Below are 24,077 nucleotides of genomic sequence, written 5' to 3'. Positions count from 1 at the left end.
GCGTGCCGCAGATGTGGCCCAGGCACGCCGGCCTGGTAGCTGTGCCGGGCCGGCCCGTTTAATTTGCCCATGTTGTCCATTTAATCAGAAAAACTGTAAAAAAACTGTGCGTAGTGGGGTTTTGAACCCGGGACCTCCCTCTTCCAAGCTGAGGCTAACCAGTAGAACTCTAGCGCATTTGTTGTAAATAGCAAATATAAAATCTAAATATATATATATACTATGTTTTATAAAATAAAAAAAATATAATCGTGCCGGACCGGGCCAACACTGCGGGCCGAGACAGCGGCCCAAGCACGGTACGGCTGTCGTGTCGGGCTCGACCCGGCACTATTAAACGGGCCGTGCTTCGGGCCGGCCCGTCAAACACGGTCCATTTGGCCATCTATAGTCCGCGATTACTTCTACCGCTCCGACGGCAGGCCCATGCGGGTGCCGTTCCTGTCGGACGCTGCCATGCAGTACGCTGAGAGCTTCGACACCCTCGCCTGGGGTAAGGTAATCCAGTGCTTTTACAGGATGGTGGGGCGTGAGTGCGTGACTACATAAGACCGAGAACGCTAATGATCCCTGACCCTTGGGACTGCTCCCGCGAGAAAATCTGCAGGTCATGTTAGGCTGGTTCTAGTGGATTCAGCTTTTACGTCGACCATACTATCGACCACGCTGTTATTAGGTTTCATCTATCATATCGCGCTTTAGTGTACAACCTTTATCATTAACATCTTAATATCACATCAATTTTTCTTTTACATACTTTTATTTAAAATAATACATAACTTTGTTTTGGAAAAGGCAACCGATTACATAATTAAGGAAAAGTACAGAATTTAGAGAAAAAATAAATTGTAGAAACTTTAAAAAAAATAAAAACTACAATACTACTCATAGTCGTCTTCCTCTTTCACCTCTTCCGTATTTTCTTTATCAACTAATATTAATTGTCGGATCAATTTTTACGGTCAACCTATGGATCATTTCCATGTCGTCATCCATATTAGAGGTGGCCGATGGACTGATCTAACAACTTGTTGAATTAATCAAACAATTTTGATTGAGTCATCCTTTGGCATGCTTTTATAGAGCTTGTCCAACATGTTTTTCTCCATGTCAGGAGACTCGCTGGTATTAATCGATGATCTCTTTCTTTTACATTGTTGGTGAATTAATCAAACAATTTAAAGTCGGCCTTGTAGAGATGGTTCAACATGTTCTTCTCCATGCGAGAAGACTCACGGGCACTCACTGTTTGCCTTCTTTCACATTGCGCTCTTGCCCTACCACTGCTAATAGGCGTGTTCATCTAACATTGTTCGATGACGCATATTATAATTGTTGTTCAAGATGATACAAGACCTTCTGCTCTCATTATTACTTGAGTCATCGTCAATGTGCCACACGCACCATCTAGGTTGACGTCGAAGAGCGCATCACATGTGCTCCATCTTAAAGTCTGTTTTATCGGGTTTATTTCTGAAGCTCTGATTTGCCACTTCGAGGAGCATAACATCACCTTCTCCATCGGTCGAGTATCGAATAAGTGGTTGTAGATACCGTTGAATAGGGGTGACCTTTGCGGTTGCTTGCTGAACACCGATCTTTCGGCTACTTGGGGGTACAGTGGCGACAAGGTTTCATGGTGGAGTTATACGTAATGGCTATTTGGCCCCAAAAGGCGAGGAGGTTTCTTTATTGTTGTTGCCCTCAACAGGGTCCACTGAATACAGCAAGACACGTGTGAACCTATAAATTTATGAACTCAAAGAACTATTATCGATTTAAAAATTATCTCGAATTCATAAAAACGTGTGTACTTACTAGTCTTTCATCCTCTGTCTTAGCGTAGTCCTTCGTCGTTGGAATTGAGTAGCAGTGGAGTACACATACACATACTAGTTTGAGGCTGCATCACTGTGGCGGCTTGTTGGGGGCACTATCGTTGCTGCAAGAGGACAAGCACCATATAGAGAGGAGAACTATATGACCTGTAAGGAGGAACATCATATAGATATTGTATGGGTATGGAGGATGGTACGGATAACCGAAAGGATGAGAAGGAGGAGCGTCGGTGGTAGGAGCTTCAGTGGTAGGGGAATGTGCGTCAGTGGTAGAAGATTTCGGAGGAGGAGGATCATCGACGAATGGTTGGTATGAATACACAGAAGGATGTGATATGAAAAATAGAGGTTGTGGACTCGAAAATAGGGACGAGCATGAACATTCTCTTGTTGATGATGGACAGGAGAAAGATCGTCAAAGAAGACATGTCCCAAATCGATAGAGGTCTTGCAACGTTATAGAGTTAATAAACATATAAAAGTTTAGGCTCCACCTTATATTCATATTGAAATAGAGAGTGAAAAGACGCTAAATGAAGAAGGCGAGTGAATTAGAGAGTGAGGAGGTAAATAGACCCAAACACTATGTTGTTGTTGTTGTTGCCGTTGCTGCTACTTTATTTTTTCACCAAAGATCATGTACTCCCTCTGTTACAAATTAAAATTCGATTTAGTCTTTTTAATAAATTCATATAATAATTGATGTATGTATTTTATATATATGTAGATTTATCATCATCCAATTAAATACAGATGTGATGATGAATAATGCGGTTGATTTTAGAGTCGATTGCTCACGATGGATAAGGTCGAGACAGATTGGAACCAGACTCTTGAGTCTTGACCGCCTCGCGCACTGCCGCACGTCTGCACCGCATTTGCCCGCCCACGCAGGCCTCAAATAATAAAGCCGCTGGAGACGTTATAACTGAGCGAGAGAGAGCTCACGAGGGCGCTCCGGCCTCCACTCTTCGTCTCTTCCAGCCCAGCACGAGAGAAAGCATAGGCTGCGCGGCTCTCCTCTGCTTTCGCGCAACCGAGCCGGCAGGAAGCAGTGACCGTCGGGGCCCCGGCGGCCGGCTGCCATGGCGACGGCAGCGGCGGACTGCCGTACGCGAACCGTGCTCAAGGCGGCGCTGTCGAGGACCACCGCCGCCTTCCTCTTCGTCGCCGTCGTCGCCGTCGGGGTGGTCGTCTCGGGTCGCTGGATCACCGCCACAACCGCTGTGAGTCCGCGCTCTCCGATTCCGCCTTGTCGTGTCACGATCGGCGCGTCCTTTTTGTTGCGGTGCGCTGCTGCTTCCGCATGTGGTCGCCAGAATATCCCTCCTCCTCTTCTTTTTTTTCCCTGTTTTTTTTCTTCTGTTGGACAGGTTAGAAAATGATAGACGCGAAGTTTTTCTGTTACCAGACACTTAAAAAAGTGACCAGTGATGGAGCGACATCCTTTCCGAGAACAAGAGTGCGTGAGTAAACTTGCTATATTTTGAGACCAGAACAAGGCCGCGCGCGAGTGGTTTCGGGCACGTTCTAGTTTCGGGCGTGGAGCTGGCGGATTTTCCTTTGTAGCCACGCGCGCGCCTGGCTGCTGAGCTCTTTCTTCTCGCGGCAAAGGCCGCGCCCTAGAGACTAGAGTTATTTTTTCGTAGCTTTAGCTGGAAAAAGGACTTCCGCCCTCCATAATCGCTGCATGATTAGTGCTGGAGCTGGTAGCCCAGAAGGAATTGAACTAGCCATCCAAAGTTCGTTCCTTTAGCTGACTTTCTTTTACGATGGAGCGTCGTGTAGTGGCCACTAAGACAACGAGAGCGACTGAACGAGAAGATGAGGCGGCGGTGCTACACTACACAGCAGCTACTGCTACTGCTTCGTGCTCGTCTGCTTGGTGACATGCATGTGTCGTGGCCAAGCTGAATAGCGGATACTACCTTGCACGAATCCACGGGAATCTTGCATTGCATTCGGCTGCGGGTGGAAGCGTGGACCTGGTGCTGCCAGCTGCGGCACGGCACAAGCCGAAGCCGATTAGGATGGGCCCCCTAATAGCCGGATTACTATTGCACGCTCATCTGCTCACTCTTTACTAAGTCTATCAGCGAATTAAGCTTACTAATTCTGAAAGAAAAATCTAATCAAGATGGTGAACAAATTAAAGATATTTATTACAGACATTCATATTGCCAGAAAAAAAAGCTATGCAAGGAGTAGGAAGGGTCTGGTTTAAAACTATGCGTTGGAAACCTGAAACAGTGCAGGAGCCAACCTTGGGCCTATAATTGGGAATCACATCGGCATTGGGCCCAAATTGTGTATAACTATTCTAATGACTTGTTTAAATTATTCGTCGCCTTACTCTTTGGTCTTTGCCGTTGCAGGGACGCCTGAGGCGCCTTCCCACCACCGCGGCCATTCCCGCCGCCGCCGTACTCCACCCCTCCGAAACGCAACAGCTACAACCGCCGCGCCCGCACTCCACTCCTCCCCCTTCCCGACCACCGTCTCCCTCCTACTCCATCTCCTGCCCCAGCCTCAACCTCTCCAGTCCCGCCAAAGCGCCCAAAACCTCACAAACCCTCGCGCGCGCGCTCTCCTCTCCCTCCATCTGCCCCGCCTCCCCCAGCCCGCCCCCGCCCTACGCCGCTTCATCGCCGTCCTCCAACACCTCGTGCCCGTCCTACTTCCGCTTCATCCACGAGGACCTCCGCCCATGGCGCGCCGCGGGCGGGATCACGCGCGCCATGCTCGACCGCGCCCGCCTCACCGCCACCTTCCGCCTCGTCGTGCTCGGCGGCAACGCCTACGTCCAGCGGTTCCGCCCGGCGTTCCAGACCCGCGACCTCTTCACCATCTGGGGCGTCCTCCAGCTGCTCCGTCGCCACCCCGGCCGCGTCCCCGATCTCGACCTCATGTTCGACACCGTCGACTGGCCCGTCGTCCGCTCCCACCTCTACCGCGGGAAGAACGCCGAGATGTTGCCGCCGCTGTTCCGCTACTGCGGGGATGATAAAACGCTGGATATCGTCTTCCCGGATTGGTCATTCTGGGGATGGTAATTTTACTCTCTTCCTTGTTTGAATTGCTATTTTTTCAGTCTATTAATAAGGGACAAGTTCAAATTGGGAACTGAGCACCAAGATTGTATGTCAATGATATGCACACATGACACATCAGCAGTTGCAGAGCTACTGGACGCACCATTTCTATTCCTTACTGTGTTAGAAACTGTTCACTCAGCTACCACACGCTAGTTCGATTGACACTAATGCTTTCATATTGCTGGTAGAACAAATTTGAAACTCTAGTTTCCATACCTCAAAACTTTTATGCATATGAAGTACAATGGTTGTAATGATACTGATGACTATCCTTCATTGGCAGGCCCGAGATCAACATAAAACCATGGGATGCCTTGAAGGAGGACTTGAAGGCCGGTAATAACAGAGTGAGATGGATGGATAGAGAACCTTATGCTTACTGGAAAGGGAATCCATCAGTTTCTGGGACACGTAAGGAACTGGTTAAGTGTAACGTCTCTAGTACGCATGATTGGAACGCAAGGATTTACGCTCAGGTAACTTATTTTTGTTCGTTATTTATTCCATCCCCGCAATAGGGATCCTTAGAGTCCCTCTGTTCCCCTAATGGGTTAAAATGGTTCTCTTCGAATTTAGTAAATACCATTACATGTTTACTTCTGCAAATGTTGCATTTGTGGATAGATGTTGAAGATATTTATTGTCTTACTTTGTTTTTTTGGTTTTCTGGGACTTAGGACTGGTTCAAGGAGAGCAAGGCAGGATATAAGGACTCAGATTTGAGTAGTCAGTGTGCTCACAGGTTTGTTTTCCCCCTTGTTCTTGTTGAGTTATAACAAGTAAAGAGTTACATAGTTCTATCAATAACACTTTATGTTCTTAGCGCTTTTGCTTAACCGTTTACAGGTACAAGATCTATATTGAAGGATCAGCGTGGTCTATCAGTGAGAAATATATACTAGCATGTGATTCAATGACTCTGTTGGTTACACCAAGATACTATGATTTCTTTTCAAGGTCACTTATGCCGATTCAGCATTATTGGCCTGTTCGGTATGACAATAAATGTGCCTCCATAAAATATGCTGTTGATTGGGGCAACTCTCACAAGCAATTGGTAACTTGCATCTATATATATTTTGTCATCTACATTTGTAGGCTTTATTCCAGTGCTAAACATTAGATTTGGAAATAATAGAAATAAGCTATGCTTGTTACTAACTGAAATCCAGTTGAGATGCAGCGTATGGTCTATGGTGTGAACCCAAGGTGCCTAATCTTTCTTAGGATATCTATTTCTCATTAAGGCAACATAATTAAATCATCATCCGTTGATGTTACTGAAAGAGTTCGGTGCAAACAACTTCTGCCCCTAATAGCGTGCATTGACAAATCAACCTGCACCTGGGACGTTTTGTCGAAATGTAAAAAAACCCACCATGATGCAAAACATGGCAGAACATAAAATGGACCAATCAGATATATGCTAATATTTGAGCATGGGATTAAGAAGAGAAAGATGCAAGTTTTTCATCCAAAACTGATCAATGTAGGCTGGATAAGCGTCTACTATTCAGTGAACTTGTTTCACTGGTCTTTCTTCCTAACAGACATTTCGAGTTTTCTATAGAGTTAAGAGAACTTTTATTAAATGTCCTTGGATGCATGCTAATAAAAATGCTTTAGTTATGCTATAGGATTCAAAACTCAGGAGTCAAGACCATTATGCTAATAAAAATGGTTTAGATTTGCCAAGCAAAACTTTATATTACCATCATCAAAAGTACTTCACTGGTAATATAGTTTTATGAATTCAATATATCTTAGAAAAATAAAAACTCAAGGTGAGTGTTAATGCTATAAACAACTACTAAATTGGACAGGTGGCAGTCATTTTTTTACTTGCACTGTTTAGGGTTTTAGCATGCCTTTATGTTGCAGTCTCTTAATACTCCCCTCGTCCCAGTATATAAGGTGTAACCACTTTTTATTCTAGTCCCATAATATAAGGCGTGTTCTATCTAGAGATACGTATATTGATGTAGTAGTACTAGTGTTGATAGAGAGAATTAAATATATTTCTTAGTCTTTAAACCAGAGGTGGTTGCGTCTTATATATTGGGACGGAGGGAGTATTGTTCCTCTACCTTGGTGAGAAATATATGTTTTTCTAAAAATGAATTACTTTTCTCATACTCCAAAGCTTTCTTAGGCACAGCGCATAGGAAAGCAAGCAAGTAATTTCATTCAAGACGAGCTCAGTATGGACCATGTTTATGACTACATGCTTCATCTTCTAACTGAATATGCCAAGCTCCTAAAATTCAAACCCACTAAGCCACCTGATGCTGTTGAGGTATGTTCAGAGTCTTTGGCCTGCCAAGCTGAAGGCCTCGAGAAGAAGTTTCTTATGGAATCCATGGTGAAGTTTCCCCGTGATGCATGTGATCTGCCTCCTCCCTTCAACCCTCATGAGCTCAAGTTGCTAAAGCAGAAGAAAGAAAATTCAATAAAGCAGATCCATATGTGGGAGCAAAAAGATTTGGGGGCTTAAATAACAATTTTGACCCCCTGCTTTTTTTTTCTTCCAATCGTAGGCACACATAATTGGTGTCTTATAATTTGGAATTGGGGAGTATGATCTAACTCAGTGTCATTGAGGTGCGACCAAATACCAATTATTTATTGACTGGATCAACTTAGAAGAATCTAGATAAATCGAGCAGATACCCATTTCTTAGGTATTTTTGTATAAAGCAAACCATAGCTACTTAGCTTTAAACATTTTTCTGTATTTAATTTTGTTTTGATTGGCTTTACTTTGTAAAGCAACTGTAAATGTGACACAGAAATTATACAGAATATATAATTCTGATCCGATATTCACTTCCTCATTGAGATTGGATATCGTAGATATCTGTGCTGTAGCTCAAAAAGAAGTATTGCAATGTGAGCTCCTGGGTGTTATTGTACCGTTTGAACTGTGGAGAGTTTGATGGAGCAGGTCAAGGGTATCCTCTATGAGGTTAAATCATGGCCTCCAGTTAAGTAATTTTACTTGAAATGCTCTCTTTCACTGGTCACTGGCATGGTAAGCAACTCTGCTGCTTCCACAGCTTAACACAAAGAACAGATTCACCAGTAGTTTTACCCTGCAGAAAACTCTTGAATCGATGGTACTCTGATAGACCGATGGAAAGGAAGGTGGTGCCTGGTAAATATTGATGGTCCATTTATGATTTTCATCACTGGGGGTTTCCGAAGCCTGTGTCAGTTTCTTAAGTGTCAATCCAATTCAACTATTGTCTGCGCTGAACAGGGAAATATCTAAGTTTCAGTTCTCCGCTACAGTCTGCAGCAATGCATTGTTTTCTTTGCGCTGATGTCAGGTAAAGCTTGTTAGTTGTTACTGTTAGATTTGTTTGACTTCCATATGTGGAGTATATGAACTTGCCTTGCTCATGACTTTGGTTGTTGGAGACTTGTAGGGTGTTTGGTTTGAGGAATAAGTTAGTTTATCATGTTCTCACTTCTATTTTTTTGTTTGGTTTGTAGAATATAATGAGTTTATCCATTATCACCTAATTCCTTATAGTTAGTTAGTTAGTTAATATTAATACGAGGAATGAGGTTATCCCATCAAATTTAAAGAATAGACTTATGATGCACCACATCATGTTGGATGAAGTGATATGTTGGATGAAGTGATTTCTCAAACCAAACTCTGAGTTAGAGCTGAAAATCTCACCTTACATTGGTAGACATTGTGCCACACCTACGGTCCATTGTGGGAAAAGGGATATGCAGCAATACAGCATAAGAGTATCTAGTAGAGTTATTTCGAATGCTTTACATACTATTTTCTCAACAGTCAACCAAGCTCGTAGTCAACGGAGTAAAAAGAGACTCTGGGAGAAGCAAGAAGCGTAATTTCTTTGAGCCTTCTTTATTAGACCCCCAAGTTTTATGTCAAGTATTTTTCACCTTTATCCATTACATCTCCAGAACCGTTCTGTTTGCTGCTTTATCGATTACATTGCATGTACGAATCTAGCTACACTGACATTGTAAAGATCATGACGTCAGTTATTCTATCGGTTCCAAGTTATATGTCACTTTCTTTGTCCGAAGTTTAATTTTGTTAAGTTTTTAGAGAAAAAATACATTAACATCTACAAGCTCAAATAAATGCACGTCAGGGAATAATTCAGTATGGATTTAATGAATCTAATTTGACGTTATATTTTATTTCCTATAAATGTAGCTAATACGTAGTTTAAATTAGAGAAATTTGACTTATGTTAAAACTGAAGTGGCATCTAATTTGGAACGGAGCGAGTAATTTTTTTCCTCATGAAACGCGCCTCAAGAAAATAAACAAAGATGGTGAAATGTGAAGAAAACTTAAAACCATTTTGTAATGAAAACTAAGGCATTTTATTTCTCTTTTAGATTATATAAGCTAGATTATAATAAATAGGTAGAGGGTAAAATATCGCTTTATGTTCTTAAATAAACTAAAATAAGTTAACATTGGATAGCTTATTTGTAATCATAAAGTGATATTTTACTCTTCGACTCTTCTACCATATTCTAGCTTATATAATCTAGCAGGGAAACAAACACCATAAGAGCTAGTGGGCTAGTTTGGTAACTCCATTTTTTCAAGGAATTTTTATTTTTCTAGTTCTCGTTTGTTTCTTTTTATTTTGAGGAATTGAAATCTTACTAATGGTATATACTATTTTTTTAGAATGTGACATTTCACTATTCAAAGTTATCATATAAGCCTATCTCAAATTCATGGGGCGAGAGATAGAAATTGATTCTATAGATTTACATGCTATTTTTCTGACGTATAACTTATAGCACACTCTTCTCCTTGCTTCGCTATAACATAAATATAATATATAACTATCTCTCTCATATAATTTAGGATAATGTACAAATATATTACATATATAAATATATTAATTTTAATTAGTTTTGTCTAAATTATAATTATTAAAATGGAATTCAATTCCAACACCTAAGTAAAATTAATATAAAATAAAGTTGTCAAACTAGGCCTATGACCTTGTTTGGATTAATATTATCTATCTAAATATTAGCTGTTATAGCTAGTTTGGTACAACTAGCGAGAAAATTGTTAGCTAGTAGTTAACTAACAATTAACTCGATCCATTTAGATCGAAAAAACTAATTATTAGGGGTAACCATTAGCTCTAGAGATGGCAACGGGTACAAACCCGCTGGGTTTTGCCGTCCCAAACCCGTACCCGTGAAAAATTTCTATGCCCATTAAAAAACCCGTACCCATGACGGGTTTGAGATTTTGCCCAAACCCGTACCCATCGGGTTAGCGGGTACCCATGGGTTACCCGCGGGTTTGATCTCTAATATACTTGTTCTTCTCATAATCAATAAGTATCGTAATGATTAATGATATCATGATCCAAAATCTATGTAATGAACAACGAGTTCATGATTTGGTATAAAAATTATTAGTAAAGAGAATGAAATATAAATAATAAGTTGTATAATTAAGTAACCTTGCACTAAGTTATCTATCCACCACATATATAACGCTAGTAAAAACTATAATAGCAAGCAAGCAACACTCTCACCGACTACTGATACATTGACCGATTGATAAAAATTACGAAGTAAATAAGGAATAACAAGTTTATTGTTCGTTTATAAAATAAAATGATAATATGCACTAGGTTTGGTCGGGTTTAAAAAACCCAAGGGTTCACGGGTTTGGGTACTATAGGAACAAACCCGTACCCATAAACCCGTCGGGTATAGATTTATGCCCATTAACAAACCCATGGGTATGAAAATTGACCCAAACCCGTACCCTAATGGGGTAAAAACCCATCGGGTTTCGGGTTTCGGGTACCCATTGCCATCTCTAATTAGCTCTATGCATGCAAATGCTTAAGGCTAGAGATGGGACCGACGAACATACTATTTTTAATATTGATTTGTTTATATAGAGGTAATTCATTTCTTTTTGTACCTATGTTCTTTTTGTCCTTATTCGGTTGCGTCTGCATTGAGGAGACCAGAGGAGATTAAATATTTTTCTAGGTAAATTTGAATAGAAGGAGATTTAATCCCACTCAATCATTATTGATTCAGGCGCAACCGAACAAGGACTTAGAGAATTATAAGCGGTTGCAGTTATTTGATGCTCAATATTAGGGGTGGGCACATTTTTACCATAAACCGAAAATCGAACCGAATCGAAATTTCGGTTTTTTTGTAGTTCTGTTCGGTTTCGGTTTTTGTATCTAAGAAGTTCGGTTTTCGGTATCGTAATCGGTTTTCACCGTATACCGAACCGAAAAAACCGAATACCAAACTTTATCAATTCTCAAATTTGACTATTCAATTATGTGAACTAAATGTGTGATACAATTAAATTATTATTCACTTATTTGTATGTGATGTATGATGTATATCTAAATATTTGTACCTATATAATTTTTACTTTTTAAAATTATGTGTAATCTATCATGTAAACTTGTTGTATGTATTGTCTTGATTATAAGTTTGGTATTCGGTTTTTACCGAAAAACCGAAGTAAAAAACCGAAACCGAACTTCTCGGTTTTTCATTTTCTAGAAAACCGATCGGCTTCTAATGTTTGAAAAACCGAAGTTTTTTAAAACTGAAAAACTGAACCGAAGTTTAGAAAAAAACCGAATGTCCAGCCCTACTCAATATAGTGAAACTACCTTTTGAGAGGCGAATGCAGAAAGAGAGATAAAGTAAGGAGTACCATTGGTCGAATGCAGAAAGGAGTGATAAAGTGAAGAATGCCATTCTCATTCTCAATAGAGTACCAGGGAACCTTGTGTCGGAAGGCTATATCACACCGCATTCCATTTGGCAGCCACAGGAATGATGATTAGTCTTGTGTTGATTTGCTTGGAAGCAGCGCTATCAGGCGACCTTTAAATAAAAAATCTCCACTGGCCTGCACGTGCATATTAGTGTGACAAATCTATTATCTCCTAATAAATTTTCAGATGCGAAATATATCTAAACACTGGAAAGTGAGGAAACGCCTCAAATAGTCACATTTCTCAACAAAAAAAAATGCTCGCTCACCCTTTTAGGAAAAGAAAGGGATGTTTGGTTTATATGTACTAATTTTTAGTTCTCTATTTTATTTATTTTAATTTTGTAATTTAAAGACTAAAATAGAAAAAAAATAGAGGGACTAAAATTAGTCTCGAAAAACTAAACATCCCTTAAAAGTTTCACAAAAGGGAAAAAACTAGGGAGCCTGTGTTCTGAACCAAAACTTAAGGAGATGCTTGTGATTTACTCATTTCTTCTGATCAACTAGTTGTACCGTTTATTGCTTTTCCTTGCAGGCTAACATTTCGCTAGGCCACGTCATGATGGCGCCCTGTCAAAACAAAGTACGTGACAATGGTGACGTGCATCCCATCGCTGATCAGTGATTACTCTAGATCTCATATCTTTTTTTTAAATGAAACGAAGGTGACTGATTTACTCTAGAATTGTCGTAGCTTTCTGCAATAGTGGGTGCAACAACTCTACTCAGCTCATTGGGTCATGCCTTCCCTAATAAAATGTCAAAGTGGTCGCAAGCAAGTGCGAGGAAGCGACCACGGCACAAAGAAACACCCGGTCCGGCCGTGACACGGAGCGAAAGTGTATCCTATACCCCCCCTGATCCCAGGAAGATTTGAATCGTCACCTAACCGGTCGCTCTCATTGTGCCTGCGTGAAGGAGCGTGTCCGGACCTCCAAGCTCACCTGAATTGGTCCAGAAGATTTCAAACTCCGACGAAGTGATAAGCTCTAGTGTTCGCTTCAGGTAAAGATGATCTGCCACCTGATCTGGCATCTGGCCTCCGTTGGTGTCGAATTGGATCACGTATCAGTAAGGGCTAGATCGTCCAAGTCGCCTCGGACCACAGTTGGAGACAGAGAATGACTAGTTTTTTCACGAACTAGCAAAGTAACAATAGAAGCCTTGGAACGACGTCGATTTTTTTTATTTTTTATTAGATGTTCAATACCTTAATTGACCGTGATCTTCTCATATATGGAGAGGATGGTCTTATGGCAGAAGACTACTCGAAAACACGTTGGGAAAGTTTCCAATTTTAGAAACCGATACGAAAACAAATCAATTCAAAAAGAAATCCTACAAAAGTCGGTATAACGGAACACCGAAATCGGCTCGACCGGGTTTCAGAGGCCATTATAGCCAACCCGACAGGTTCTAGGGGTCACCTAGCAGCATTAGAGACCCGACCTAGCCGATTATAGGTCTGCGGGTTAAATTGCCACGCACATGTGCCTCGCGCGCATCCTGTTCTAGTGTTCTCTACTACTCCTCCCTCAGTTCTAAAATATAAAATGTATTTCCTCCGTTTCGTTTTAGTTGTCGCTGGATAGTCCAAAATTAAACTATATAGCGACAACTAAAAAGAAACAGAGAGAGTAACTGTTTTTTGTTCTTGTCCCACAATATAAGCGTGTTCTCTCTGTGCATACTTACATTGATACAGTGTTGTAGAGATAGTAAAGTACATTTCTTAGTCTTTGAACTAAAGTTATTTACACCTTATATATGGGGATGGAGGGAGTACTAGTTTACGCAGCGCTTCTCTCACATTCCGTGCCAGCTTCAGGTAGGAAAAAAAAACTACGATCCTCGGAGATGGAATGGAGGAGCATTGCATTTCTTCCATGCCCGCAACAGAGAGTGTGTGCCGTGTCCGGAAGAGTAGGTACGCGGCACGTGCCCAGGTGTACAGACTCGGGCGTACGTACACCGGCCGTAGAGCACTAGAGTGAGACCCGAAAAGGGGCCGGCAAGAATAAACTGGGGGTCGGATGGATTAATACCTGGGGTCTGGGGAGGTGGGTTTGGTTGTGTTGCTTTGTCCTCGTACGATTAGACTAGTTGTTCGAGCACATCATCGCTGCTTGGCGTGGCCGTCAAGTGCAAGCAGTGTGCGACTGCTTCGTCCTGTTCCACCTCGCGCTCGCGGCTCCGGGCCATAAACATACACCAGACCACACGAGGAGCTCGATAGCCATGTAATGTAAAGTGAAGCAAAGCAAGCGAAACAAGCCGCCGCCGCCTCTGCTTTCCTCTCGATCACCTCCGGCGCCCGCCACCACCGCGCCGCCGCCGTCGTGATACTTTTGCCCCTCCTTTTTTTTTTCTTGTGGTCTGGTGTTGCGCTTTTTGGGGCGGGCGGATGGGGAGGAGCGGCACGTCGACGGTGAGGCTGCTGCTGCTGGGGAGCTCCTTCCTCTGCGTGCTTCTCGTCAGTACCTCAGAACCTGCCTCGGAGTCGGATGACGGTATCGCTCCTCCTCTCTCCTGTGCCCTGTGTGCTCGCTTCGGCTATACTCCTCGGTGGTGACAAGTTGGTAGCCGCTGACCGCTGTGTTCTTGCGCTGCGCTTCCCAGTATCTGCGCTTCTTGCGTTCAAGAGAGCCATCTACGAGGACCCTCTGTCCAAGCTCTCGGACTGGAACTCCAAGGACGAGGATCCCTGCGCCTGGTCCGGTGTAGGGTGCTCAGGGCTCAACAACCGCGTGGTTGCGCTGTAAGAATCAAAAGAAAGAATGTCCGCTCTGTTTTCCTTCCATGCGCCTTTCTGCTGTTTTGCTTAAGGTCATATGATTCTAAGCGAAAGAATTCCAATATCTTCGTTTCACAAATCACAAGTGCTTTGCTTGTTGAAGCGTAGTCGTGGCCTTCCCTGGCTACTTGTCCCTCCAAATAGCATAGTTCATTAGCTCAGAAGAAAAAACAAAATATAGAGCGAAATGTGGTATGCCGGCCTGTTTTAGAGCCTGCTCAACTCAAATGGAGATTATGCACCGTGGTTGGAATTATGCACTTGCTGGTGGTAGAAATCTCTTCAGCAATAGCACTATAGCAGAACGGTGCACGTGTTGTTCCACAGTTAAAGTGGACAAAGTTTCTGACACCAGATAAGGCACCCAGTTGGAAGCTATCATTCAACTTTATATCTACTTCTAGTACCTTTTCCATTCCTGTCTTCAGTTGACTTCTAACATGCATCCCACAAGCCAGTATTTTCCAGTTTTTTATGATGAAATAATAATAATAAAAAAAACAAAGACAAGTGTTATTTCTCCAAATTCAGATAGGGATTCTGTTGTTTGAACAAGTACTGAACTAGTACTTTTTTTTTTCCTCTGTTGATTGATGAACGTCTTGTTCTCACACACTTAAGTGCCTACTGTTTTCAAAATACAGCGACCTGTCAAATTCATCTCTCCAAGGATTCTTGGCACCAGAGATCGGGTCCTTGAGATCTTTGCAGACTCTGTGAGTACTGTCACTCCATGAAACTCCGTTTTTAATTTCACCTAAAAAAATAATAATATCAACTAACTGACAGTCTCGGGAAACTCCTTGCAGCGTGTTGGATCGCAACACATTCATGGGCTCAATACCAAAAGGCATCGGCATGCTACAGAACCTGATCGAGCTGAACCTCAGCTCCAACCAGCTCGCGGGGCCTATTCCCAGTGAGATCGGTGACATGGCGAAGATCACAAAAATGTACTACAACAAGAGCTAGAGATCAACAACAACTCGTGCTGTCTGTTCTCCAGCGTCGCTTCACTTTTATAACTCGTCTCTTCTCTTATGCCCTAGAGACCTTCACGCGAATCGGCTGGACGGCACTATCCCTCCTGAGCTTGGCAAGCTGGGAAGCCTCCTTGAGCTACGGCTGAGCAACAACTGCCTTACAGGCATTGTTCCTGCAAGTAATGATTCCGACGTGTAAGTAATTGTTTTTTCACAATGTTTTCAAGACCCCAAAAGGTTGTTTTCAGTAAGCGTGGTCTTGAAGCCATGTATTTTTTTCTCTCTAGAAAGGGATATTGCAATTAGTTAAGAAGTTAGCATCAATAGCACTGACTGCATGCTGCTACACTTGTCGCTTACTGTGCAAGCATGCAATTTGAATTTCATTAACTGTCTGTGAGACAAGCTGAATGACTGAATGGGACACATGAAACAATGATCAAACTGTGAACTCCAGAACCTTAACACCAGTCTTCTATTCAGACATCAACTGGTATGTGGCATATGAACAACAACTTGTGCATGTATCCCTTCTTTCAGGGAATCCGCCAGCACCTCTGATCAAACTGGATTGTGTCAGCTATCTCAGCTAACCAATATTGATCTCTCGTATAACTTCTTGGTTGGAGATGTTCCCGCATGCTTACAGCAAATCCAAAGGTACACCTTTGCCGTTTGTGGCTTAAAATGTTTCACTTGTCTTCCTGAACTTACCTGTTTTACAGTATTTGAACAGATCAAGCTTGGTAGGGAATTGCTTCCAGAACAACACATCAAACCGCCCACTTCAACAATGTATGGCGATATTTTAAATTTTAACTAATACAATTTGTTCATCTTTTTTGGTTGTTTGACACCCTTTTCTTCCGTTATTTGGCACGAGCACTGCATATGCATCACTGGTTCCAAAATACTCTATCGGTTCTAAAATAGTAGTCGTTTTAGCTCTTGGTTTTTATGGCTATATTTAAATGGGCGAAGATGAACCTAGACACATATACAAAACACATATTTCAAATATTTTATGAATCTAGACACATATACAAAACAAATACATCAAGGCTAAAAGATGAAATTAGGGTTCATTCCTGGACTAGAGGACATAGTGCAATGTTGGAAACCGAACTATAGCCTATTGAACTCATTTGACACTTAACAGAAGCAAAGTAACCCTAGTCACATTGCTTATTGCGTTGTCAATCTCGGACCACCAAATTACTGTTGATTTCGGACCTAGGATAGTGTAACCATGGCTATGGTTGTTAAAATAAAGACCTGAACTTACACTTTATTTTCTTCCTTGTTGGATCCGACCCCCCACATTCTTCCTTTTGTCCTTGTGTGCTTCGATCTTTAAGGCTCCTTTTGTTTTGGTTCATGTTAATAGTTCCACCTTGTTTTTTAAGGATGCCAAAATTGATTATGTGCGCTTTCATATGCTTGTTACATATAAGCAATACAATATGACTCGTACCGGTCTATATACTGTCAATAGAACGTTCCCAACAACTTTTTCAAAAGAAAAAGAAAAGGAACGTTCCCAATGTTAGCGTAATTTTAACATAAAAAAATTGTTAGCGTAATTTGCTTTTCTGAACAGTGAACAAGTGTACTACATAATTACAGGTGAAACTAATCAGGACAGAGGCAAAGACAATGATGCTGATGAGAATGTGCAGAAAGGCCTGCCAGAGCCACTTTGGCTTCTCATTCTGGAAGTCATCGCAGCAGTTTCATTGCTTTGCTTCTTAACACTTTGTACCATGACTGGCCTCCGAAGGTGCAGAGCCAGATCCTCTGGGTCTGAGACCAGTGTTCCATGGACAAGAGCTGTAAGCTGGAAGGAGAACACCGTAATCTCAATCGGTTAGTGCCTGCTTCTTTTGCGAGTAGCTGACAAAAACTGAATTTTTTTACACTGTGTCGATTACGGGTTGTTGCTCGTGTAGATGATGACCTCCTGGTAAATGTGCCAAAGATAAGCCGGCAGGAGCTGGCAGAGGCTTGCGAGGACTTCAGCAACATAATTGGATCGTCTCAGGAGACAGTTGTGTACAAGGGAACTCTGAAGGATGGCCGGGAAATCGCTGTTGTGTCGCTGTCTGTTCCGGTGCATTACTGGAATGACTATGTCGAACTTCACTTTCACAAGGAGGCGGGTGTTCACCAACTGTTCCCACATTAAGATTTTTACTACTGCGTAATCATATCTCATAATATTCTCGAAATATTCAGGTGATAGAAATGTCCAGACCGAGTCACGAAAATGTCGCAAAGATGGTGGGATACTGCAAGGAGTCTGATCCATTTTCGAGAATGCTAGTCTTTCAGTACCCACCAAATGGGACACTCTACGAGCATCTGCACGGTAAGCCAACAAGCTCTTGCCTTGCTCCATGCCTCCATGGATGGTGGCATGAACACGGTGCGTTGTCTGTTTGCAGATGGAGATGGGTGGCAGCTATCTTGGCCTAGACGGATGAAATTAGCACTCGCCATCTCGAGGGCTCTCAGATACTTGCACACTGAGCTGCAACCTCCGTTTGCAGTTGCTGCACTGACGTCTAGTTCAGTCTACCTAACTGAAGACTTCTCCCCAAAGGTCTGAGTTACCTGCTGCTGGTAGCATAGCATCCTGATTCCTGAGCATGAGGTCCTAGTCTTAGTTCAGTTCAGATAACAACTGCAACTGATTGCGGTTTTGCAGATAATCGATTTCGAGAGGTGGAGATATCTTGCGACCAAACCAGGATTTGGCTCACTAAATGGCGGGTCAGTCAACAGCGTTACAGATTCTCGGCATAAGCGCTTCATGGACGTCCAGGCCAACACTTACGCGTTTGGCGTGATCCTGCTGGAGCTGGTCAGTGGCAGAGCCTCGGTTTCCAAAGATACAGGAGGCTTGGTGGATTGGGTAATGACTCTTCTTGACTCGAGCGGCCAAGCCTGCTCATGCTACACTGCCTGAGGCTATCTGCATGTGTTATCACTGACAAATACCGGGCGCGTTGCACGCAGGCAAGAAAGCACCTGGAGCATCCCGAGGAGTTCGGCAAGCTGGTGGACCCGAGGCTGCAGAGCGTGAACCAGGAGAGCCTGGGCATCGTCTGCAACGTGGTGAACCTGTGCATCGACCTGGAGCCGTCGCGGCGGCCCTCCATGAGCATGATCGCGGCCATCCTGGAGGAAGGCATCGAAGCGTCGGCGGCCACCTTGCTCAGGAATTCGTCTCTGGCCTGGGCCGAAGCCGAGCTGGCCATCTCCTAGAACCTAGATACCCTCTTTGCATGTTTTGCTGCACTTGCTAGACTGTATGTTTGGACAGTGACGATGGTTTAACCCGTTGTTACTCCGTTTGGCATTGTTATTTCTCTCCCTTTTTTGGAGAGAGAAATGGCTCACAGATCTGAATTCAAAATGACTCAAGTTTTGATTTCATCAGCGCGAGGAGATGCATTTTTATCTTTTCAAATAGAGGGAGCATTTTCTTTTTTTAGGTACAGAAAATCAGAGGGAGGGGGCTAGACAAAAGACTGCTACAATAGATCGATGACACAGAGTATAATACAATCATAATATAGAGAGGTTCGAATTGGGTAGTAGCCTATGTTGTTCTTTGTATGGTAGATGTTTAGATGCAAACATGGACAAAACTTACATATGTGGAGGCGCAGGAGAGCATGCTTCTGTCTCCAACTTAGCCGAGCTCTTTGGCCCATGTTCTCCAGTGAAGCACGATTCGTCATCGTCGATCTTTCCTTCTCTCACGGCGGCCTGCACGACTGTCGACTCCTTAGTGTGTCAGGACACTAGAGCAAACATCGTAGTCTTCTTTGGCGAGATGCCCAAAAGGAGATCTGGCGTTGTACTGGTCATCGCGGGTCATCTCCAGATAATCTTGTCTTTAGCCTCCTGTTATGACTGGACACAATATGTACGCGGATCAGAAAAAAAAGGACAAATTCTTCAATTTGGCGTTGTAGTGATATTCCTTCTCAGGGTCTTAATTCAGGTGGCGCTTGTGTGCGACGACCCTCAAGAGAACAATACTTTGGACCTGAAAAGGCAGATCCCAATTTCCTACAGATTCTGGAATCTGGCTGGCGGCTGCTACCATAGCAGGTCCTTAGTCCTTTTGTTCCATCTTGCCCTGTTTTTTTCCCTCTCCAGCCACAACTGCCGGCGAAATGGCACAGGCACCATTTGCTCGCAACAAAGCCACAGGCACCAATCAAGAAAGCGGACAAAGATGAGAGGGGAGCTATCCTGTCCCCGCTCCTCATCTCCTCAATCCTCTCGCCGCCAGAAAGTAACACTTCTGCACTCTAGAGCAGAGGAGAAACGCATCCTGGCCAAGTACGCCTCTATCCGAAGCCAAACCACACGCACACGCCGCGCCAGCCTCACGCTCTCACCCATGTTTTGTGCGCGCACGCGTCCTGCTTCTTCTCGCCAACGACAAGCCGCACGCAGCGTCTCGCCAGCTAGCTGATCATGAGCAACGGCGACACGCTCGACAAGCTGGTGGTGTTCCTGGCGAAGCGCGACGGCATCGACAAGCTGGTCAAGACGTTCCAGTACGTGTCCAAGCTGGCGCACTGGGGCGCCGAGTCTTCGCTCCCGGAGCTCGCGCAGCGCGCCAAGAGCTGGGAGACGGCGTCCGGGCTGAGCCGCAAGGCGTTCCGGTCGGGCCGCTTCCTGGCCGGGTTCAACGCGCTGCGCCGCGGCCCGGTCCCGGTCCCGGGGGAGCTCGGCGCGCTGGCCGTGCTGGCCAACGCCGGCGAGATGGTCTACTTCTTCTTCGACCACTTCACGTGGCTGTCCCGCGCGGGCGTGCTCGAGCCCTGGCTGGCGCGCCGGGCCAGCTTCGTGTCGGCCTTCGGCGAGGCCGTCGGCTACGTGTTTTTCATCGCCATGGACTTCATCATGATCAGGCGGGGCCTGCGGCAGGAGAGGGAGCTGCTGAGGGAAGGCGCCAAGGACGCCGCGGAGAAGGAGGTGCGGAGGATCCGGGTGGACAGGGTGATGCGGCTCATGGCGACGGCGGCCAACGCCGCCGACCTGATCATCGCCGTCGCGGAAACCGATCCCAACCCGTTCTGCAACCACGCCGTCACGCTGGGGATTAGCGGCCTCGTGTCAGCGTGGGCTGGCTGGTACAGAAACTGGCCCTCGTGAACTGGGCCGCTTCGGCCTACATGTGCATATTTTTCATTCACTTATTTAACTGCGGCTGCGATGCATGATGATATTGCCAGATTTGAACCTTTTCTATCTCCAGCAATAACCTTTAAGGCCTAATTTGAAAACTTAAATCATCTTTGAGATTTGAGGAGTAAGAGTGTATTTGTTTCCCTTCTAGATTATATAAGTTAGATTATGGTGAAAGAATATAAAAGTAAAATATCACATTGTGCCACAAAATAAGCTGAAATAAGCTAGTACTGGGTAACTTATTTGTAATCTCAATTTCACCATAATCCAAATTATATAATTTAGAGGGAAACAAATAAGGCCTAAATCAGTATATAAGGGTTTTATGGAGTGTTTGGTTTACTAAGTACTAACATCACCGTGGAAAATGTCAAATTTACATCTTAATCATGTTTCATATAGACTCTGTATTTAGTTATTTTTATTTCTAACTCATATCAAAATTGATTTGCTGTATTTTTCTCAGTTTATTGCTCTGAATTTACTACTTACAAGGTCCAATGTTGGAATTGTCTACCGCTTCTCTCCCATCATTATTGTGGTGTTTTTACTTTTTGATTAGGGCGATCGCGTAATATATAGTACATTGGATTTATATGGCTTCCTATTTTGATAAGGGGGTGTTTGGTTCCACCAACTGATATTCCAATATTTGGTATAACACAAGCTAAACTTTAGTCAGAAAACTAAACGCATAGGTCAGTCATGCTTGCCAAATTGCTCCACGAGCCCTCTTGCATTCTTTACCTGCGGACTGGCATTGCAAGTTGCTATGGCATCGTACTCGCTCGTATTTAGCTGCACAAGTGGGCCGCAGCCCTGCACCAGCACAAACGAAGCAGATGAGGAGAGCCTTTGAGCATGAGCTAAAGTCATAAAGCTGACCCGGGGTCCATACACCAATCATTACTTCATTAGGCTAACCACAATCACTCAATCACAGCCAACGAATCCACGAATTACCAGTCATTAGGCTCGGACAGCTGGCTCCAACGTTTCTGAGGCTGAGTTCACAGTTCATCCTTTCTATCTTCCAGTGACCTCAGTCTGACTCTGACGAACGTGGACCACGCAAATTCTGCAGCACATTGAACCTCGTCCTGCCTTTCCAGCGGGAGACAAAGGCCGCCAGCTCATGTTCAGCTCACCACTCCACACGTGCGAAGCCACACCGGTTGTCCGTACGCGCATCCATCATCCATTCATTTTTTTTTTATCATTGGTTTTGCAGCCTTGCTCGCCTGCAAAAACTGCCTGCTACTGTACTCGTCGTGCTATTTTTTTTATCCAAAAGAAACCTATGGCTCCAGCTTCAGAAAATCCACTTGCTTTCCTGTGCAGGTGCAGCAGCAATCGACAAGGTGGTGTTTTTTTTAAGACCTGCATCAAGGCTCGAATGCGATTGCTCTCCGGCGTTGGACGGGCAGATCTCGGAATTCGGAAACGGACCTGCAACAGCATCAGCACGACAATGATTCACCAACAAGTGTGCCAAAGCTTCGCGTCTGTTTACTGCTGTCTCCCTGTTGCTAGCAACCCGTGGAGTCCTTTTCGATCTTGGCAAGAACGCAGGTTCCCATAGCGCTTGACAGACAAATTGAGACAGAAGAAGATACAAAAACTACAAAAAAAAAAAAGCGAGATGTATCACTAAACATACAACTACGTGGCACTGAACAACACACGGGTGGCAGTGGCTCTGTACAAGACTACAAGTACAAGCAGGACATGCAAAGCTACGTCTAGCTAGCGGTCTAGGTAATGCATGATACAGGTGGAGAGGAGAGTGGAAGCATCACCGGCGAGACAGCGAGTCCCACAGGTCCGTGCAGCGGCGGCGGGCGAACCCGACGCGGCCGGCGTCGACGTCGTACACCACCTCGAAACCCTGCTGCTGAAAGTTGCCCAGCGTGCCGGCGGGTCCATCACCCTCCTCACCGGACGCGTCTCCGCCGTTCATCAGCATGAGGCACCCCACGTCGTCCTTCCTCGTCCCGGCCCCTGCGTCCTCGCTCTTGAACCCCATGAAGTAGTTCCTCCGGGGCAGCGCCACCGTGGCATTGCCCCGGAAGTGCAGCGCCAGCGGCGGCACGCCTCGGTCCGACGCGGCGTAGCGGTAGCAGGGCGTGAGCCCCGTCTGTTCCTCCGCGCGCTCGGCGCGCGCGAACCCTGCCGCGGCCATCGCGCGGGCGAACGCCTCGGCCACCCGCGCGTACATCTCGTTGGGCAGCATGGTGAAAGTCGTTCCCGAGTCCACCACCATCCCGCCGTTCCCGGCGCGGTCCACGCGCGCTAGCTCCGGCCGGGCCTGGATCCTTGCTGCGCCTACCGAGACAGCCTCCAGCGCCACCGAGTAGAAGTACGGGTGCTTCGGGTTGTGGAGCAGCGGCGTGTACACGAAGCCGTCCGTCTCGGCGGCGGCGGCGGCGTCGTCTGGGCTGCGGCCCAGGATGAGGGGGCTAGGCCGGATGAGCCGGTCGGCGCGGAAGGAGTGGGACACGAGGCAGTACGAGAACCTGCCGGAGAGCTGCGGGGAGAGCTGGCCCGGCAGCGAGAGCGGCCCCCTGCCGAACCCTGCCACCCCGACAGGCTCGCCCAGGGCCGTATGCGCGCACGCGAAGGTGAAGTTGTCGACGGCCACGGCCACGGACGCGCGCGCGCCAGCGCCCAGCGCGACGCGGCCGCGCCTCAGGTGCGCCACGAGGCTCCCGTCCCCGTACGCGTAGTACAGCGGCGGGCACGCGTGGGACGCGCCGCACGAGCCCGTCTCGATGTCCTCCAGCGGGCACCGCGCCACGGCGCAGAGATCCGACGGCGGCGCCGAGGCGTGCGCCGCGGAGCAGAGCGGCGACGCGCAGGGGATGCGGCGGGAGTCCGGCGGCGGAGGCAGCGGCCCCAAGCGTCCCGGCGTGGGCTTGCCCTCGCAGAGCATGCAGGTGAAAGGGGCGCAGGGGAACCAGACGAGGTCGCTGCCGGTGTCGAGGAAGAGGGACACCGGCGCCGCGGCGGACGCCGGCCCCACGGACAGGGACAGCGTGTAGTCGCTGCCTGGGGAGAGTGGGAGCGAGAGCTGGCGGTGGCGTCCGGGACTGGGAGGCGATGGCGGGCTCCTGCGCGCGCGGTGGCGGCCGTGGCGCGCGGCCGAGCGGAGGGACGACGCGCGGAGGAGGTGATGCACAGGCGTGGTGGTGCCATTGGTTCCGCGGAGCGAGGAGAGCATCGTGTTGGTGAGCGGGAGGAGTAGGCCGTGGCATTGGTGTTGGAGAGCGAGGACGACGAGAGCGGCCAAGCAGCAGAGGAGGCGCATGGCTGTGCCGCTTCGCGTGTGAAAAATCCTCGGTGGTTTTTGGGCCTGGC

At 45.6% G+C, this 24,077-nt stretch overlaps 4 protein-coding genes across 5 annotated transcripts; 3 read left to right on the top strand and 1 right to left on the bottom strand.

The window, feature by feature from the left end:
- Positions 1-2,755: 2,755 nt before the first annotated feature.
- On the top strand, positions 2,756-7,767 carry LOC103646151 (protein O-glucosyltransferase 1). The gene is made up of 6 exons (XM_008670873.4): positions 2,756-3,064; positions 4,214-4,887; positions 5,217-5,409; positions 5,611-5,675; positions 5,780-5,990; positions 7,086-7,767. The coding sequence occupies exons 1-6, from the start codon at positions 2,924-2,926 to the stop codon at positions 7,425-7,427; spliced, it is 1,626 nt and encodes a 541-aa protein (XP_008669095.1). The 5' UTR covers positions 2,756-2,923; the 3' UTR covers positions 7,428-7,767.
- A 6,012-nt stretch (positions 7,768-13,779) lies between these two features.
- LOC103648480 (probable LRR receptor-like serine/threonine-protein kinase At1g63430) lies at positions 13,780-18,947 on the top strand. The gene is made up of 13 exons (XM_020548223.3): positions 13,780-14,239; positions 14,349-14,487; positions 15,168-15,239; positions 15,333-15,476; positions 15,573-15,701; positions 16,047-16,166; positions 16,243-16,301; positions 17,133-17,372; positions 17,456-17,661; positions 17,742-17,874; positions 17,951-18,108; positions 18,214-18,420; positions 18,525-18,947. Exons 1-13 carry the CDS (start codon positions 14,134-14,136, stop codon positions 18,771-18,773), a joined length of 1,962 nt encoding a protein of 653 aa, XP_020403812.1. The 5' UTR covers positions 13,780-14,133; the 3' UTR covers positions 18,774-18,947.
- An 807-nt stretch (positions 18,948-19,754) lies between these two features.
- On the top strand, positions 19,755-22,357 carry LOC100280450 (peroxisomal biogenesis factor 11 family protein). Of its 2 annotated transcripts, XM_008669657.4 has the most exons (2): positions 19,755-20,662; positions 22,062-22,357. In XM_008669657.4, exons 1-2 carry the CDS (start codon positions 20,001-20,003, stop codon positions 22,300-22,302), a joined length of 903 nt encoding a protein of 300 aa, XP_008667879.1. In that variant the 5' UTR covers positions 19,755-20,000; the 3' UTR covers positions 22,303-22,357. The 2 variants fall into 2 exon arrangements, with proteins under 2 accessions (XP_008667879.1, NP_001146842.1); NM_001153370.1 differs by lacking the exon at positions 22,062-22,357 and having other exon boundaries at positions 19,861-20,821.
- LOC100280605 (pepsin A) lies at positions 22,294-24,068 on the bottom strand. Its single transcript, NM_001153523.2, has one exon. The coding sequence runs from the start codon at positions 24,025-24,027 to the stop codon at positions 22,516-22,518; it is 1,512 nt and encodes a 503-aa protein (NP_001146995.2). The 5' UTR covers positions 24,028-24,068; the 3' UTR covers positions 22,294-22,515.
- Positions 24,069-24,077: the final 9 nt, after the last annotated feature.

Source organism: Zea mays, chromosome 2 (genome assembly GCF_902167145.1).
Source record: "Zea mays cultivar B73 chromosome 2, Zm-B73-REFERENCE-NAM-5.0, whole genome shotgun sequence".
Lineage (NCBI taxonomy): Eukaryota > Viridiplantae > Streptophyta > Magnoliopsida > Poales > Poaceae > Zea > Zea mays.
Note: the sequence above shows the minus strand (reverse complement) of the source record. Positions and strands in the feature narration are given on the sequence as shown.

Excerpts from the sequence above, each read along its gene's own strand:
- LOC103646151 (XM_008670873.4), top strand. The coding sequence starts at position 2,924 with ATGGCGACGGCAGCGGCGGACTGCCGTACGCGAACCGTGCTCAAGGCG. Across the intron at positions 5,410-5,610 it reads ACGCAAGGATTTACGCTCAG|GACTGGTTCAAGGAGAGCAA; the intron begins GTAACTTATTTT and ends TCTGGGACTTAG. Across the intron at positions 5,991-7,085 it reads GCAACTCTCACAAGCAATTG|GCACAGCGCATAGGAAAGCA; the intron begins GTAACTTGCATC and ends AAGCTTTCTTAG.
- LOC103648480 (XM_020548223.3), top strand. The coding sequence starts at position 14,134 with ATGGGGAGGAGCGGCACGTCGACGGTGAGGCTGCTGCTGCTGGGGAGC. Across the intron at positions 16,302-17,132 it reads AAACCGCCCACTTCAACAAT|GTGAAACTAATCAGGACAGA; the intron begins GTATGGCGATAT and ends ACATAATTACAG. Across the intron at positions 18,421-18,524 it reads CAGGAGGCTTGGTGGATTGG|GCAAGAAAGCACCTGGAGCA; the intron begins GTAATGACTCTT and ends CGTTGCACGCAG.
- LOC100280450 (XM_008669657.4), top strand. The coding sequence starts at position 20,001 with ATGAGCAACGGCGACACGCTCGACAAGCTGGTGGTGTTCCTGGCGAAG. Across the intron at positions 20,663-22,061 it reads GTGTCAGCGTGGGCTGGCTG|GTGCAGCAGCAATCGACAAG; the intron begins GTACAGAAACTG and ends TTTCCTGTGCAG.
- LOC100280605 (NM_001153523.2), bottom strand. The coding sequence starts at position 24,027 with ATGCGCCTCCTCTGCTGCTTGGCCGCTCTCGTCGTCCTCGCTCTCCAA.